This window comes from Eriocheir sinensis, chromosome 32, assembly GCF_024679095.1.
Source record: "Eriocheir sinensis breed Jianghai 21 chromosome 32, ASM2467909v1, whole genome shotgun sequence".
Classification (NCBI taxonomy): domain Eukaryota; kingdom Metazoa; phylum Arthropoda; class Malacostraca; order Decapoda; family Varunidae; genus Eriocheir; species Eriocheir sinensis.
This window is the reverse complement of record NC_066540.1, coordinates 17,250,697-17,267,573: the sequence shown is the minus strand read 5'-3', so window position 1 is coordinate 17,267,573 and position 16,877 is coordinate 17,250,697. Positions and strand designations below refer to the sequence as shown.

Here is a 16,877-nt window from a genome sequence, read left to right as displayed (position 1 = left end):
CTTCCTTCCTCTCCATTCCTCTCCTCCTCCTCCTCCTCTTTCTTCTCCTTGTGCTGCATTTGTTATGGTAGTAGTTGGTTGCCTGGTTGCTTGGTTGATTATTTGGTTCATCTTTGTGTCTTCTTCAACCGGGAAAGTAAGTTGGTTCGGGAATTTGGTTGTGGTTTGTAGACTTTGTTTCTTTGTTTCTTAATGGTCCCTCTAAGCGAGAAAAATGAGAAAAAATCCTCACTCACGCAAACCATTTCATAATACCGTATATAAACTCATTTGGGATCAGTTTATGCATCATCTATTTTGGGGTTTATATCATGGCACAAATTTGGCCCGTCGCTGCTACACGGTAAAGCCACAAATTTGGCCCGTTGCTGCTACATGGTAAAGCCACAAATTTGGCCCGTCGCTGCTACACGGTAAAGCCACAAATTTGGCCCGTCATTGCTACACGGTAAAGCCACAAATTTGGCCCGTCGCTGCTACACGGTAAAGCCACAAATTTGGTCATTGCTGCTACATGGTAAAGCCACAAATTTGGCCCGTCGCTACTACGGTAAAGCCACAAATTTGGCCCATCGCTGCTACATGGTAAAGCCACAAAGTTGGCCCGTCAGTGCTACACGGTAAAGCCACAAATTTGGCCCGTCGCTGCTACATGGTAAAGCCACAAATTTGGCCCGTCGCTGCTACACGGTAAAGCCACAAATTTGGCCTGTCATTGCTACACGGTAAAGCCACAAATTTGGCCCGTCGCTGCTACACGGTAAAGCCACAAATTTGGCCCGTCGCTGCTACACGGTAAAGCCACAAATTTGGCCCGTCGCTGCTACACGGTAAAGCCACAAATTTGGCACGTCGCTGCTACACGGTAAAGCCACAAATTTAGCGTCGCTGCTACACGGTAAAGCCACAAATTTGGCACGTCGCTGCTACACGGTAAAGCCACAAATTTAGCCCGTCGCTGCTACACGGTAAAGCCACAAATTTGGCCCGTCGCTGCTACACGGTAAAGCCACAAATTTGGCCCGTCATTGCTACACGGTAAAGCCACAAATTTGGCCCGTCGCTGCTACACGGTAAAGCCACAAATTTGGCCCGTCATTGCTACACGGTAAAGCCACAAATTTGGCACGTCGCTGCTACACGGTAAAGCCACAAATTTAGCCCGTCGCTGCTACACGGTAAAGCCACAAATTTGGCCCATCGCTGCTACACGGTTAATTCTCCTTCTCTTGTCTCCCTAACTATAAGAATGTCACCGTTTCCTATTACTGTGTGTTGTTTCTGATTCATTAACTGTTCTGTCTCCACTTGTATATCTTAGAAGAGATATTACTACTACTACTACTACTACTACTACTACTACTACTACTACTGCTACTATCACCTGTTCTAACTTAACTAATTTAACCTAACCTAACCTAACTTTCCCCTCCCGCTTTTTATTACTACTAGAAAGAGAATGAAGCTAACCCAACCTAACCTAACCTAACTTAACCTAACCTAACCTAACCTAACCTAACTACTACTACTACTACTACTACTACTACTACTACTACTACTACTACTACTTCTACTACTACTAACCTGCCCCTCCTTGCTTTAACCTAACCTAACATAACCTTACCTAACCTTACCTTACCTAGCCTAACCTAACCTAACCTAACCTAACCTAACCTTACCTAACCTTACCTTAACTAACCATACCTAACCTTACCTTACCTAACCTAACCTAACCTAACCTAACTACCACCACTACTAACCTCACCAACCCCACTACTCACCTCACTAACCCCACTACTAACCTCCCCCCCTCTCTCTCCCCCCCCCAGCAGCAGGAGGCCAGTAGCAGCAGCAGCAGCAGCAGCAGTGGGTGTAGTGGGTGCAGTAGTATTGTGGAGAGCCCGGCTAGCAAGAGACAGCGCAGGAACAGCCACTTGGAGCCTTCCCGCCACACTCCCTCCTACAGTCTGGCAGCCAACGCTCAGCACACTCCCACGCGCTCCCACGGTAAGGGGCGGGGCGGGGTGGTGTGGAGGATATTGGGGGGAGTGTCAGTGGGGGTTTGGATAGGGTGTAGGAACTTGAAGGAAGGGTGTGTGTGTGTGTGTGTGTGTGTGTGTGTGTGTGAACGCTTAACACACACCCACACACTCCCATGGTAAGGGGCGGGGCAGGGGTGGGGGTTTGTTTTTGGAGGGGATAGTGGAGGGTATTGGCAGGGGTGGGAGTCAGTGGAGGGGGTTTGAGGGGTATTGGGGGTGGATCGGTGGGGGATAGTGGAAGGGGTTTGAAGGGTATTGGGGTGGGGGATAGTGGAGGGGGTTTGAGGGGGGGATAGTGGAGGGGGTTTGAGGATATTGGGGGGGGTCTGTGGGGGATAGTGGAGGGGGTTTGAGGGGTATTGGGGGGGGTCAGTGGGGGATAGTGGAAGGGGTTTGAGGGGTATTGGGGGGGTTAGGGTCAGTGGGGGTTTGGATAGGGTGTCAGGAAGGAAGGAAGGGTGTTTGTGTGTGTGTGTGTGTGTGTGTGTGTGTGTGCTTGCTTGCTTGATGCCATACTTGCTTGCTTGCTTTTCTGTTTTTTCTTAATTTTTCTTTTCCTTTTCTCTCTCTCTCTCTCTCTCTCTCTCTCTCTCTCTCTCTCTCTCTCTCTCTCTCTCTCCCATATTCTTTCTTATATATATTTTATCTTTCTTGTTCTTCCTTTCTTCCCATTTTCTTTCTTTCTTGTTTTCTTTCTTGTTTATCTTGTTTGTTTGTTTTCTCTGTTTATTTTCTTTCATTCCCTTTAATTCCTCCTCCTCAATGTTCTCACTAATGGAATGTGGCATGTGACTATTATTATTATTATTATTATTATTATTATTATTATTATTATTATTATTATTATTACTATTAAAAGCTTGTGTGTGTGTGTGTGTGTGTGTTTGTTCGTGAATGCTTTGCTGTTTATATGATTTTCTATTTCCTGTTTTTTTTCTTCTTTTTTGTCTTGTTTTGATGTATTTGTGTTTTATTGCGTTTGTCCGTTTTTCCTTTCTTATGCAGCTTTGGTAGGTGAGTTTCTCTGTGTGCGTGTGTGTGTGTGCGTGTGTGTGTGTGTGTGTGTTTGCTTAAGTCTGCGTGTGTTTATTTTTAAGTATACACATAATCCTCACACACACACACACACACACACACACACACACAGAGAGAGAGAGAGACTACAAGGGCTTCACATGGTACACACACACACACAGAACTGGATGTGTTTTGGGGTGGAGGAGGGGGGGGGGGGTAAGGTGTGGGGGGAGAGGGGCTAGGAAAGGGGGGAGGGGGCAGCACAGAGAGACACACACACATACACACACACACACACACACATGGAAATACACACACATACACGCACACAAGATAATTCTACGCTCACAAACGCACACACAGGCTACAACACACGGCTGCAGCAGACCCAGCAGTCGGCGGGGCAGGAAAATGCCCCGACCACAGAGGAGGGTGGGGCAGCGGGGGTGATGGGACGGGGCAGAGGGTCGCCCCGGAGGACAAAAGGACCCGGGGCTGTCAGGAAGAAACCAGCCCCGAAACCCCCCTCACAACCTGCCCCGGGGCCTTCCTCGGGGCAAGGGCAGTTTAGGGGGGCAGTGGGTCGAGGAACTAGACCCCGGAATCCTGCCCCAAAACCCCCCTCACAACCTGCCCCGGGGCCTTCCTCGGGGCAAGGGCAGTCTGGGGGGGCAGCGGGGCGAGGAACTAGACCCCAGAATCCTGCCCCGAAACCAAACCAAGGCTCATTCTCGGGGGCACCGGGGCGAGGAACTAGACCCCGGAATCCTGCCCCGAAATCAAACCAAGGATCATTCTCGGGGGCACCGGGGCGAGGAACTAGACCCCGGAATCCTGCCCCAAAACCAAATCAAGGATCATTCTCGGGGGCACCGGGGCAAGGAACTAGACCCCGGAATCCTGCCCCGAAACCGAACCAAGGATCATTCTCGGGGGCACCGGGGCGAGGACCTAGACCCCAACCGCCCCGAGCTAAGCCCTGGAAACCTACCCTGAAAACCACCACGGGGCAAGGGGAGAGCAGCAGTAGGGGGGTGGGGGAGGAGGGGGCGGGGCAAGGAGATAGACCCCAGCACCCCGCCATGACCCGGCCCCGGATGATGCAGTCCAAGCCCCATCTGACCCAGGATGATACCGCGGGGGATGAGTCATGCCCCGCGCCCCATCGTAAGTGGCTGACGGAGTAGAATTGGGGCGTTGCGGGGTGTTGTGGGGTGTACAGGGGTAGGGGTGTAGTACGTGGGGGGGTGTCAGTGGGGTGTATATGTGTGTAGTTGTCCTTCGTCACTGGGGTGTATTGGGTGTTGATGGGGAGAGCTGGGGTGTGTAATTTGGTGATGGTGGGGCAGAATTGGGGTGTACTGGGGGAGAACTGGTGTGGTGGGGGTGTAGCACTGGGTTGGGGGTACTGGGCTGCAGGGAAGTCTTAGATTGGGGTGTGTTGGTGTGTTTGGGGGACAGTACTGGGGGTGGAGAGTGTACTGGGGTGTTCAGGGGTGTAAGTGGGGTATAGCTGGGGGGGGCATATTGGGGTGTTTTTGGGGGACATTACTGAGGGATGGAGGGTGATGGGGTGGTGCTCTGTGTCTTTTGGGGGAGAACTGGGGTGTATTTGTCTAAGGGGACCAGTACGAGGGGGTAGAGAGTGTATTTGAGGGGTGTATTTGTGTCATACAGGCAGAACTGGGGTGTATAATTGTCATTGTGGGTGTTACTGGGGGTGGGTGGGGGGTGGAATGTACTGGGGGAGTGTAGTGGTGGTGGTAGGTGGTCTCATACTGGGTGGATAGCATTTACTGGGGTGTGTGTGTCAGGGGGTGTTTCGTGGGCTGCCCGGGGTGTTCTGTAGGGGGTCACTGGGGTGGTGTGTGGGTTGTTACTGGGGTGTGTTTGTGTAAGGGGGTGTTGTGTATAGGGTGTTTGCTGGTGTGTGTGTGTGTGTGTGTGTGTGTGTGTGTTAACATGTTTAGAAGTAGTTTGTGTATTTCAGTATTAATATTATTACTCTTTAACATTACTTCATAGTTTGCTAAATGTAAGTAACTTTTGTACTAACTTAACATTACTACTAATACTACTAATACTGCTGCTGCTGCTACTTAAATACTACTAACACTAACATAAAAGTAGAGTTAAGTATCAAGTATATAGAGAAATAAGTATCTTGGAATCACAATGTATTTAAGAATGTATTTAAGAACACAATTTCTATTATATACAAGACAGAGAGAGAGAGAGAGAGAGAGAGAGAGAGAGAGAGAGAGAGAGAGAGAAGCAGGTAGATAGATAGATAGATAGATAGAATTAGAACCATGTATCTCCCTTGACTCACCCATTTTACTCAATTCACCCATTTACTCACCCATCTACTCACCCATTTATTCACCCATTTACTAACCCATCTACTCACCCATTTACTCATCCATTTACTCATCCAATTACTCACCCATTCCTTCATCCATCCCTTAACCCATTCCTTCACCCAATCACCCATTTCTACACCCATAACTCACCCATCATTCACCCGTTCCTTCCCCGAACCCAGAAAATTAATGCACTATACAGTTCTTTCATCCGACACCCATCTCTCTCCATTCACCCATATCTCTCCCCCTATTCATTCACCCGTACCTTCCCCCAATCCTAAAACAAATCTACCATATCCATTTTTCTCACATTTCACCCATATTTTCATCCTTTCACCCATATTTTCACCCGTAACTCACCCGCTACCCCATTTCTTCACCCGTACCTTCCCCCATACCCATATTAAACCCACAGCATCCATATTTCTCACTCCTGACTCACCCATCACCCATATCACCTGTAATTCACCCGTAACTCACCCGTCACCCATGCCTTCCCCCAGACCCTGAGAAGTCACCCAGCGGAGGCATCCTAAAGTCCTACCCCCTGCGGAACCGCCTGAGGCTCACTGACGGGGGTGGAGGAGGAGGAGGAGGTGGAGGAGGAGGGGGAGGAGGAGGAGGCGGGGGAGGAGGAGGAGGAGGAGGCGGAGGAGGAGGAGGAAACACCCCTCTCGCTCCATCTCGGCTTGATCATATACAGGTGAGTGTGTGTGTGCGTTTGTGTGTGTGTACGTATATGTGTTTATGTGCGTGTGTGTGTGTGTGTGTGTGTGTGTTTACCAAGCTAATCACCTGTGTTATCCTGTCTCCTTATCAAATTTCATCCACCTTCAGTCCTATTCCACCTCCGCCGCACCTCCTGACCTCATCCACAGACAGGCCAAGCCATGACCTCCCTTGTATACCTTCTCTTCCTTGACCTTTTATGGCGTCTATACCTCACACTCATGACCTCTCCTAAACGATTTCTCGCCTTTCCTATACTGCCCTGACCTCTGACCTCATCCACAGACCAACGCTTCTAAGTACTCCAAATTGAAAACCTCTTCCTTAATATTCCATCGTCTATAACTCACACACATGACCTCTCCTAATCGATTTCTCGCCTTTCCTATACTGTCCTGACCTCTGACCTCATCCACAGACCAACGCTTCTAAGTACTCCAAATTGTATACCTTCTCTTCCTTAATATTCCATCGTCTATAACTTACACTCATGACCTCTCCTAAACGATTTCCTTGTCTTTCCTATACTGTCCTGACCTCTGACCTCATCCACAGACCAACGCTTCTAAGTGCTCCAAATTGTATACCTTCTCTTCCTTAATATTCCATCGTCTATAACCCACACTCATGACCTCTCCTAATCAATTTCTCGCCTTTCCTATACTGCCCTGACCTCTGACCTCATCCACAGACCAACGCTTCTAAGTACTCCAAATTGTATACCTTCTCTTCCTTAATATTCCATCGTCTATAACACACACTCATGACCTCTCCTAAACGATTTCTCGCCTTTCCTATACTGCCCTGACCTCTGACCTCATCCACAGACCAACGCTTCTGAGTACTCCAAATTGAAAACCTCTTCCTTAATATTCCATCGTCTATAACTCACACTCATGACCTCTCCTAAACGATTTCCTTGTCTTTCCTATACTGTCCTGACCTCTGACCTCATCCACAGACCAACGCTTCTAAGTACTCCAAATTGAAAACCTCTTCCTTAATATTCCATCGTCTATAACTCACACTCATGACCTCTCCTAAACGATTTCCTTGTCTTTCCTATACTGCCCTGACCTCTGACCTCATCCACAGACCAACGCTTCTAAGTGCTCCAAATTGTATACCTTCTCTTCCTTAATATTCCATCGTCTATAACACACACTCATGACCTCTCCTAAACGATTTCCTTGCCTTTCCTATACTGTCCTGACCTCTGACCTCATCCACAGACCAACGCTTCTAAGTACTCCAAATTGAAAACCTCTTCCTTAATATTCCATCGTCTATAACTCACACTCATGACCTCTCCTAAACGATTTCCTTGTCTTTCCTATACTGCCCTGACCTCTGACCTCATCCACAGACCAACGCTTCTAAGTACTCCAAATTGTATACCTTCTCTTCCTTAATATTCCATCGTCTATAACTCACACTCATGACCTCTCCTAAACGATTTCTCGCCTTTCCTATACTGCCCTGACCTCTGACCTCATCCACAGACCAACGCTTCCAAGTACTCCAAACGCCAAGCCATGACCTCCCTTGTATACCTTCTCAACCTTGACCTTTTGTGTCGGCTATAACTCACACTCATGACCTCTCCTCCTTATTGATTTCCTTGTCTTTGGTAACCTGTTCACTTTTCAATTTTCTCTTCTCTTTTTCTCTAGACTTCTTCTTCTCTACTTTACTAACTTATCTTTCCTGTGTGTGTAGTTGTTTGCTTGTGTGTGTGTGTATAGTTGTTTGCTTGTGTGTGTGTGTGTGTGTGTGTGTGTGTGTGTGTGTGTGTGTGCTTCATAATTTGTCTACCTCCATGGGTGTATGTGTTTTTTTTCTGCTTCTGTGTGTGTGTGTGTGTGTGTGTGTGTGTGTGTGTGTGTGTGTGTGTGTGTGCTTCATAATTTGTCTACCTCCATGGGTGTATGTGTTTTTTTTCTGCTTCTGTGTGTGTGTGTGTGTGTGTGTGTGTGTCATTAGGTTGGTATGTGTGTGTATGTCTGGGTATCATTTTTTTGTGTGCGTATATATATGTGCTTGTGTGTGTGTGTGTGTGTGTGTGTCATTAGGTTGGTATGTGTGTGTATGTCTGGGTATCATTTTTTTGTGTGCGTATATATATGTGCTTGTGTGTGTGTGTGTGTGTCATTAGGTTTGTATGTGTGTGTATGTCTGGGTATCATTTTTTTGTGTGCGTATATATATGTGCTTGTGTGTGTGTGTGTGTGTGTGTGTGTCATTAGGTTGGTATGTGTGTGTATGTCTGGGTATCATTTTTTTGTGTGCGTATATATATGTGCTTGTGTGTGTGTGTGTGTGTGCGCGTTGGTCTTCTTTGAGAGTGTATATTTTTCTGTATTTATTCATTATTTATTCATTTGTTTGTTTGTTTTTTCCCCTCCCCGCCAGTCCCCATCAGTGCCGCCGCCGCCGCTGTCGCCCCCTAGCGTGGCGTTCCTTGCCGACACCTTCCGGCGGCTGCGGGAGCCCCGGCGCTCGTCCCAGGAGCAGCCCCCGCCCACCCCCAACCCCAGCCCTGCACCCACCGCCGCCCCCGCCACACCCACCACCACACCCACTGCCGCTGCCACGCGAAGGGCCGCCAACCAGGCCAGGGACGCCAGGCAGAGTGCAGGTGTGTGTGTGTGTGTGTGTGTGTGTGTGTGTCAATGTCTTCTTTTGTCAAATTTAGGGTCGTATATAAGACATTTCGCCGCCCAAGAACACACACTTGACAAGGCTTTCGTAGGCATTGTGGGCATTTCCAGGAGTAGTTTTATGACCCTGGTGGTAGTCTGAACCTTCCTCTGTACCATGAACCTAAGAAACACACATTTGACAAGGTTTTCGTAGGCATTGTGGGCATTTCCAGGGGTAGTTTTATGGCCCTGGTGGTAGTTTGACCCTTCTTCTGTACCGTGAACCTAAGAAACACACATTTGACCAGGCTTTCATAGGAGTTGTGGGCATTTCCAGGAGTAGTTTTATGACCCTGGGGGTAGTCTGACCCTTCCTCTGTACCATGAACCTAAGAAACACACATTTGACAAGGCTCTCCTAGGAGTTGTTGTGGGTATTTCCAGGAGTAGTTTTATGACCCTTGTGGTAGTCTGACCCTTCCTCTGTACCATGAACCTAAGAAACACACATTTGACAAGGCTTTCGTAGGAGTTGTGGGCATTTCCAGGAATAGTTTTATGACCCTGGTGGTAGTGTGACCCTTCCTCTGTACCGTGAACCTAAGAAACACACATTTGACAAGGCTTTCCTAGGAGTTGTTGTGGGTATTTCCAGGAGTAGTTTTATGACCCTGGTGGTAGTGTGACCCTTCCTCTGTACCGTGAACCTAAGAAACACACATTTGACAAGGCTTTCGTAGGCATTGTGGGCATTTCCAGGGGTAGTTTTATGACCCTGGTGGTAGTCTGACCCTTCCTCTGTACCATGAACCTAAGAAACACACATATTTCACAAGGCTTTCATAGGAGTTGTGGGGGGCATTTCCAGGAGTAGTTTTATGACCCTGGTGGTAGTCTGACCCTTCCTCTGTACCATGAACCTAAGAAACACACATTTGACCAGGCTTTCATAGGAGTTGTGGGCATTTCCAGGAGTAGTTTTATGACCCTGGTGGTAGTTTGACCCTTCCTCTGTACCATGAACCTTAGAAACACACATTTGACAAGGCTTTCGTGGGAGTTGTGGGGGGCATTTCCAGGAGTAGTTTTATGACCCTGGTGGTAGTCTGACCCTTCCTCTGTACTGTGAACCTAAGAAAAACACATTTGACAAGGCTTTCCTAGGAGTTGTGGGCATTTCCAGGGGTAGTTTTATGACCCTGGTGGTAGTGTGACCCTTCCTCTGTACCGTGAACCTAAGAAAAACACATTTGACAAGGCTTTCATAGGAGTTGTGGGCATTTCCAGGAGTAGTTTTATGACCCTGGTGGTAGTTTGACCCTTCCTCTGTACCATGAACCTAAGAAACACACATTTCACAAGGCTTTCATGGGAGTTGTGGGCATTTCCAGGGGTAGTTTTATGGCCCTGGTGGTAGTCTGAACCTTCCTCTGTACCTCGAACTTGAAGAAACACTCATTAGAACACAACTGACCCTCTCTCTGACCTTTAGATATAGCTGATGTTAGAAGCAAAAATGTCTCGCAATACCGACATTTAAATCACTCTACGTTCTCAGCTCTTAATTATCTTCTATGTTCTTATCTCTAACTATCTCATGGATGTTCTGTGTTCTAATTACCATGGATGTTCTGATCTCTAAATATCTCCTACATTCTTTGTTCTGAAATAACTTGACAACAAAGCATCTATGATTTTATTCTGAAAGGCAAACTTGACTACAAACCATCTATGATTTTGTGGATATGGAGGACTTTTGGGTATGGGTGACTAAATGGTCGTAAGGTTTGATTATGGATAGATACTCTTGTCTAATCATGTGTGTTCTTATCTGTAACTATCCTCAGTGTTGTGCTTATCACCTCTGCATCCAGGCTGTTGAAAGCATCTGTGATTTTATTCCGAGAGGCAAACTTGACAACAAAGCATGTATGATTTTATTCTGAAGGCAAACTTGACGATATCTTTTCCATATTTTGTTATGCCCAATGTTCAACCAGTTTCTCACCCACATACCCCTTCAGTCAACCGTTCACCCACTTAGCCAGTCAGCCCTTCACCCATACACCCAGTACCATGCCAATGCCTCACCCAGTCATCCAGTCAATCACCCAGTCCCACATCCACTCACCCAGTCAGTCAGCCAGTCCCACACCCATTCAACCAGTCAATCTCCCAGGTGGTCATCCATTCAACCAGTCTTTCCCACACACAGTCATCCAGTCAGTCAACCATTCACCCTCACCCCCGACACCCATTCATCCAGCCAGTCAATTCATCCGTCACCCTCACACCCATTAGTCCTTCACCCATCCACCCAGTCACCCATTTCATCCAGATAGTCATCCAGTCAACCTAATCCTTCATTCTCACATCCATTCAACCATTCAGTAATCCATTCACCCGTACAGTCTTCCATGCACTAACCCAACCAGTCACCCACTCATCCGCTCACCCGTTTCTGCACCTGCTCACTGTTCCTTCACCCACTCATCCGTTCCTTCACCTGTCCCTTCACCCGCTCACCCGTCCCTTCACCCGCTCACCCGTCCCTTCACCCGTGCCACAGGGAGCTGGAAGAGGAGTCACGCTACCAAGAAGTCTCCGCTGTCCTCCAAGCGGAACAGCCGCAGCAAAGCATCCACAACGGGGTCCTGTGCAAGCAGCAGGTGCGTTTGTGTGTGTGCGTGTGTGTGTGTGTGTGTGTGCGTGTTTTTATTTTTTTATTTTTTTTATTTAATTTTTTTTTTCCTATATTTTTTCATGTTATATATTTTCAGTTTTTCTTCATTTATTTTTATTTTTTATTTTTTCCTGATATTTTCATGCAACTACTACTACTACTACTACTACTACAACCACTACCATAATCCTACCATACTAATACCTATTCTCTTTCGCCCCGTCTCGCCCTGCCCCGTCTCGCCCCGCCCCGCCAAGCAGCCAGCACTCGGCGCGGGGCTGTGCAAAAGTGGGTCTGGGTGGCGGCAGCGGGTCCGTGGGGATGTCGGGGCCACACAGCGGGGCGGCGGGGCACGACACGGCCTCCTCGTCCGGCCCCCCGCCCCCGCCCACGCCCCAGTCCACTGCCGCGTCCCCCTCCGCCGTGCCTCCACCGCCGCCCCCCAACCCCGCCCAGCCCCTCCACACGGCCCCGTCAACCTCGACCACCCCCGGCCTGCTGCCATCCGCCCCGATCGGAGGTGGGTGGGAGTGGCTAACAGGGCGGACTGACCGTTGTAAGTGTGTGTGTGTGTGTGTGTGTGTGTAATTTGTAAGGTGTGTGTGTGTGTGTGTGTGTGTGTTGGCAACTTACATGATTAGAGTCTGTGTGCGTATCTGTGTGTGTGTGTGTGTGTGTGTGTGTAGATTAAGATCACATAATATAACATAATTTAGTCATTTATTATTATTATTGTTATTATTGTTATTATTATTATTATTATTATTATTATTATTATAAATACCTTCCTATACCAAAACCTCCCTTCTCCCTCCTCTTCCTCCTCCTCCTTATCTTCTCTTCTCCTTCCTATACCAAAACCTCCCTTCTCCCTCCTCTTCCTCCTCCTCCTTATCTTTTCTTCCTCTTCCTATACCAAAACCTCCCTTCCTCCTCCTCTTCCTCCTCCTCCTTATCTTCTCTTCCTCTTCCTATACCAAAACCTCCCTTCCTCCTCCTCTTCCTCCTCCTCCTTATCTTCTCTTCTCCTTCCTATACCAAACCCTCCCTTCCTCCTCCTCTTCCTCCTCCTCCTCATCTTCTCTTCCTCTTCCTATACCAAAACCTCCCTTCCCCCTCTTCCTCCTCCTCCTTATCTTCTCTTCCTCTTCCTTTACCAAAACCTCCCTTCCTCCTCCTCCTCCTCCTTATCTTCTCTTCCTCTTCCTATACCAAAACCTCCCTTCTTCCTCCTCCTCCTCCTCCTCCTTATCTTCTCTTCCTCTTCCTATACCAAAACCTCCCTTCTGCCTCCTCTTCCTCCTCCTCCTTATTTTCTCTTCCTCTTCCTATACCAAAACCTTCCCTCCTCCTCCTCTTCTACCTCCTCCAAACCCATTCTCACACACACACCATTTAAGGGCAAACTCACCCAACTTCACCCCATACCATTCCCCCATACTAACCCCCGAACCTCTTCCAGCCATTGGGGGAGGCAGCAGCAGCGGGGCGAGTGGCGGGGGCCTAGCGGGGGGCATCGGGGGACTGGTGGGCGCCCCGACAGACAGCGAGAGCGAGGAGAATGAAATGGGCCGCCTGGAGACACTGTTGGCTACCCGCGGACTACCCCCAAGCCTCTTCGGAGCTCTGGGGCCGCGCATGCAACACATTCTGCATCGCTCTGTATCCTCGTCAATTAGTGAGTGTGTTCGTGTGTGCGTTTGTGTGTTTTAATTTCATCTATGTTTTGTTTTGTTTTCCTCCTTTTCTCTCCTCCTCCTTTCCTCCTCCTCTTCCTCATCTTCTTTCTTATATATATTCCTTTTCTCTTTCCTCCTCTCTCTCTCTCCTCCTCCTCTTCTTTGTCTTCTTCTTCTTTCATGTTTCCTCCTCCTCCTCCTCCTCTTCCTCCTGTTTCCAATCTTTATTTTTCTTCCTTCTTCATATCCTCCTCCTCCTGTCTTCCTTTCTGTCACCTCGTTCACACCCTCTTACCTCCTCCTCCTCCTCCTCCTCCTCCTCCTATTTCAATCTTCAATACTAACCCTTCCTCCCTTCCTTCCTTCCTTCCTTTTCAACCCCCTCTCCCTTCCTTCCATTCTTCCTTCCTTCTCCTATCCCTACAATGTCCTTAACACCCATCCTCCTCCTCCTCCTCCTCCTCCTCCTCCTCCTCCTCTTATCTTCCTATCACATAATTATCTTGTATACTCTTCACCTGTCACCCAATCCCTCCCCCAGTCATCCAGTCCCTCACCTTTTCACCCAGTCAGTCACCCAATCCCTTACCCATGCTCTCATTCACCCAGGCAGTCACCCGTTCAACCAATCTTTCACACACACAATCACCCGGTCAGTCAGTCATCCACCCATTCATCCAGACAGTCAATTCATCCGTCACCCTCACACCGCACAGGTTCGAAGGCGCAGCAGCTGTTGGCGGGTCTGCAGGCCAGCGGCGAGGAGAGCGAGCAGCTGCAGGCAGTGATAGAGATGTGTCAGCTGTTGGTGATGGGCAACGAAGATACGCTGGCCGGCTTCCCCATCAAGCAGGTGACGCCCGCCCTCATCAACCTCCTCAGCATGGAACACAACTTTGATATGGTGAGTATGGGGGGGAGGGGGAGGTAGGGATAGGTTAGGGTAGGTTTCGGAAGGTTAGGGCAGGTAAGCATAGGTTAGGGTATGGTAGAGAAGGATTGGGTGGGATAGCTTAGGTTAGGGTAAGTTAAGGAAGGGATGGTCGGTATAGGCTATGTTAGGTTTGGGTAGGTTAGGGAAGGGATGATTGGGATAGCTTAGGTTAGGCTACATTAGGTTTTGTTAGGCTAGGGTAGGTTAGCACAGGTTAGGGTAAGTTAGAGAAGGGTTGGGATAGCTTAGGTTAGGCTACATTAGGTTTCGTTAGGCTAGGGTAGATTAGCACAGGTAAGGTAGAGAAGGATTGGTTGGGATAGCTTATGTTAGTTAGCACAGGTTAGGGTAAGTTAGGGAAGAGTTGGTTGGGATAGCTTAGGTTAGGCTATGTTAGATTTTGTTAGGCTAGGGTAGGTTAGCACAGGTAGGTTAGGGAAGGGCTGGGTGGGATAGCTTATGTTAGGCTACGTTCGGATAGCTTAGGTTAGCACAGGTTAGGGTAAGTTAGAGAAGGGTTGTTAGGCTACATTAGGTTTTGTTAGGCTAGGGTAGGTTAGCACAGGTAAGGTAGAGAAGGATTGGTTGGGATAGCTTATGTTAGGGTACGTTCGGATAGCTTAGGTTAGCACAGGTTAGGGTAAGTTAGAGAAGGGTTGGTTGGGATAGCTTAGGTTAGGCTACATTAGGTTTTGTTAGGCTAGGGTAGGTTAGCACAGGTAAGGTAGAGAAGGATTGGTTGGGATAGCTTATGTTAGCTTAGGTTATAGCACAGGTTAGGGTAAGTTAGGAAGGGTTGGTTAGGATAGCTTAGGGTTGGTTGGGATAGCTTAGGTTAGGCTATGTTAGGTTTCGTTAGGCTAGGGTAGGTTAGCACAGGTAAGGTAGAGAAGGATTGGTTGGGATAGCTTATGTTAGGGTACGTTTTGATAGCTTAGGTTAGCACAGGTTAGGGTAAGTTAGAGAAGGGATGATTGGGATAGCTTAGGTTAGGCTACATTAGGTTTTGTTAGGCTAGGGTAGGTTAGCACAGGTAGGTTAGGGATAGCTTATGTTAGGGTACATTCGGATAGCTTAGGTTAGCACAGGTTAGGGTAAGTTAGAGAAGGGTTGGGATAGCTTAGTTGTTGCATCTAACCTGACATTACTTAACCATATCATTTCACCCTTATCAATCACCCGCTCAAGGGCAATGTGACGGAGTTGATGTCTCCCGAAATTGACCTCTCTTTCGGCCACCTCTTTGGATTCTTTTTAGGAGCAGCGAGTAGCAGGCTTTTTTATTATTGTTTCCCTTTTTTTTGTGCCCTTGAGCTGTCTCCTAAACAGACCCTCCCCGGGGGCTTCGTGGTGCAGTGGTTAGCACACTCAGCTCACAACCGAGAGAGCCCGGGTTCGATTCCTGGGCAGATTGGAAAACTTTGGGCGGCTTTTCCGATACCCTATGCCCGTCCACCCAGCAGTGAATGGGTACCAGGTATTAATCGGGGGTTGTGTCCTGTCGCCTGGGGTCTGTTTCCTTCTATAATTCCTTCCTCCTCCTGTCTCTCTCCGGCATATGACCATAGATGTTGCGCCGACTAAACAAAACTTTCCAAATTTTCCTGACCCTCCCTGCCCCCCCAGATGAATCACGCATGCCGAGCGCTAACATACATGATGGAGGCGCTACCCCGGTCCTCGGCGGTGGTGGTGGACGCCGTGCCTGTGTTCCTGGAGAAGCTGCAGGTGATTCAGTGCATGGATGTCGCAGAACAGTCCCTCACCGCCCTGGACATGCTCTCCCGGAAGCACTCCAAAGCTATCCTGCAGGCTGTGAGTATAGGGGGAAGGAGGAGGAGGAGGAGGAGGAGGGAGCTTGTGTGTGTTAGGAGGTATGGGAGAAAGGGAAGGGAGTGAATTGTAAGGGTGTGAGAGGAAGGGAGAGAATGAAGGGGGTTGTTGAAGGGAGAGGAGGGAGAGGAAGCTTGTGTGTTAGGAGGTGTGAGGGAGAGGGAGAAACTGGAGTAGAGAGGGAGGGTGTGAAAGGTAGGGAGAGAATGAAGGGGGTTGTTGAAGGGAGAGGAGGGAGAGGAAGCTTGTGTGTTAGGTGTGAGGGAGAGGGAGAAACTGGAGTAGAGAGGGAGGGTGTGAAAGATAGGGAGAGAATGGAGGGGGTTGCCTAAGGGAGGATATGAGAGGGGGGAGTGTGGATGTATGTTAAGGGAGGAGAGAGGGAGAGAAGGAATTTTAAGGGTGTGAGAGGGAGGGAGAGAATGAAATGGTTTGCTTAAGGGAGGGATTGAGCAAGGGAGAAGATATGAAAGATGGAAAGGGAGGAGGAAGGGAGAGTGTCGTTATGTAGCAATAGAGTCATCCACTTCGCTCATCCACCTTGCTTAACCTACTTCATCCATAGTCATCCATCTGTAGAAGTCCACCCAACTACCTTTTTTTATGTCATTATGTAGCAAAATAGTGCCACACCGAAACTGGTCATCCACCTTGGTCATCCGCCTTGCTTGACGTACCTCATCCATAGTCATCCATCTGTAGAAGTCCACCCAACTATCTTTTTTAGGTCATTATGTAGCAAAATAGTGCCTCACCTTGCTCATCCACCTCACTCATCCGCATTGTTCATCCATCTTGCTCATCCACATCACTCATCCATCTCGCTCATCCGCATCACTCATCCATCTCGCTCATCCGCATCACTCATCCATCTCGCTCATCCGCATCACTCATCCATCTCGCTCATCCGCATCACTCATCCATCTCGCTCATCCGCATCACTCATCCATCT

At 48.5% G+C, this 16,877-nt stretch overlaps 1 protein-coding gene and 2 long non-coding RNA genes across 6 annotated transcripts in view; 2 read left to right on the top strand and 1 right to left on the bottom strand.

The window, feature by feature from the left end:
* The window catches only part of LOC127006356 (E3 ubiquitin-protein ligase TRIP12-like), a 42,310-nt gene that overhangs the window by 10,077 nt on the left and 15,356 nt on the right, over positions 1-16,877 (top strand). The window contains exons 4-12 of the mRNA XM_050876234.1: positions 1,830-2,007; positions 3,423-4,226; positions 5,929-6,128; positions 8,567-8,792; positions 11,366-11,465; positions 11,740-11,999; positions 12,942-13,157; positions 13,875-14,062; positions 15,719-15,907. Coding sequence (XP_050732191.1) covers positions 1,830-2,007; positions 3,423-4,226; positions 5,929-6,128; positions 8,567-8,792; positions 11,366-11,465; positions 11,740-11,999; positions 12,942-13,157; positions 13,875-14,062; positions 15,719-15,907 — 2,361 coding nt within the window. The remainder of the gene's footprint in view (positions 1-1,829; positions 2,008-3,422; positions 4,227-5,928; positions 6,129-8,566; positions 8,793-11,365; positions 11,466-11,739; positions 12,000-12,941; positions 13,158-13,874; positions 14,063-15,718; positions 15,908-16,877) is intronic.
* Positions 6,140-7,900, bottom strand: LOC127006360 (uncharacterized). 4 transcript variants are annotated; one of them, XR_007759501.1, is made up of 3 exons: positions 7,014-7,900; positions 6,562-6,880; positions 6,140-6,428 (listed from the first exon to the last, which is right to left on the bottom strand). It is a non-coding gene; the product is annotated as an uncharacterized LOC127006360 (long non-coding RNA). The 4 variants fall into 4 exon arrangements; XR_007759502.1 differs by having other exon boundaries at positions 6,140-6,880; positions 7,014-7,189; positions 7,327-7,900; XR_007759500.1 differs by having other exon boundaries at positions 6,140-6,880; positions 7,014-7,284; positions 7,419-7,900.
* On the top strand, positions 14,086-15,701 carry LOC127006361 (uncharacterized). Its single transcript, XR_007759505.1, has 3 exons — positions 14,086-14,356; positions 14,628-14,766; positions 15,217-15,701. It is a non-coding gene; the product is annotated as an uncharacterized LOC127006361 (long non-coding RNA).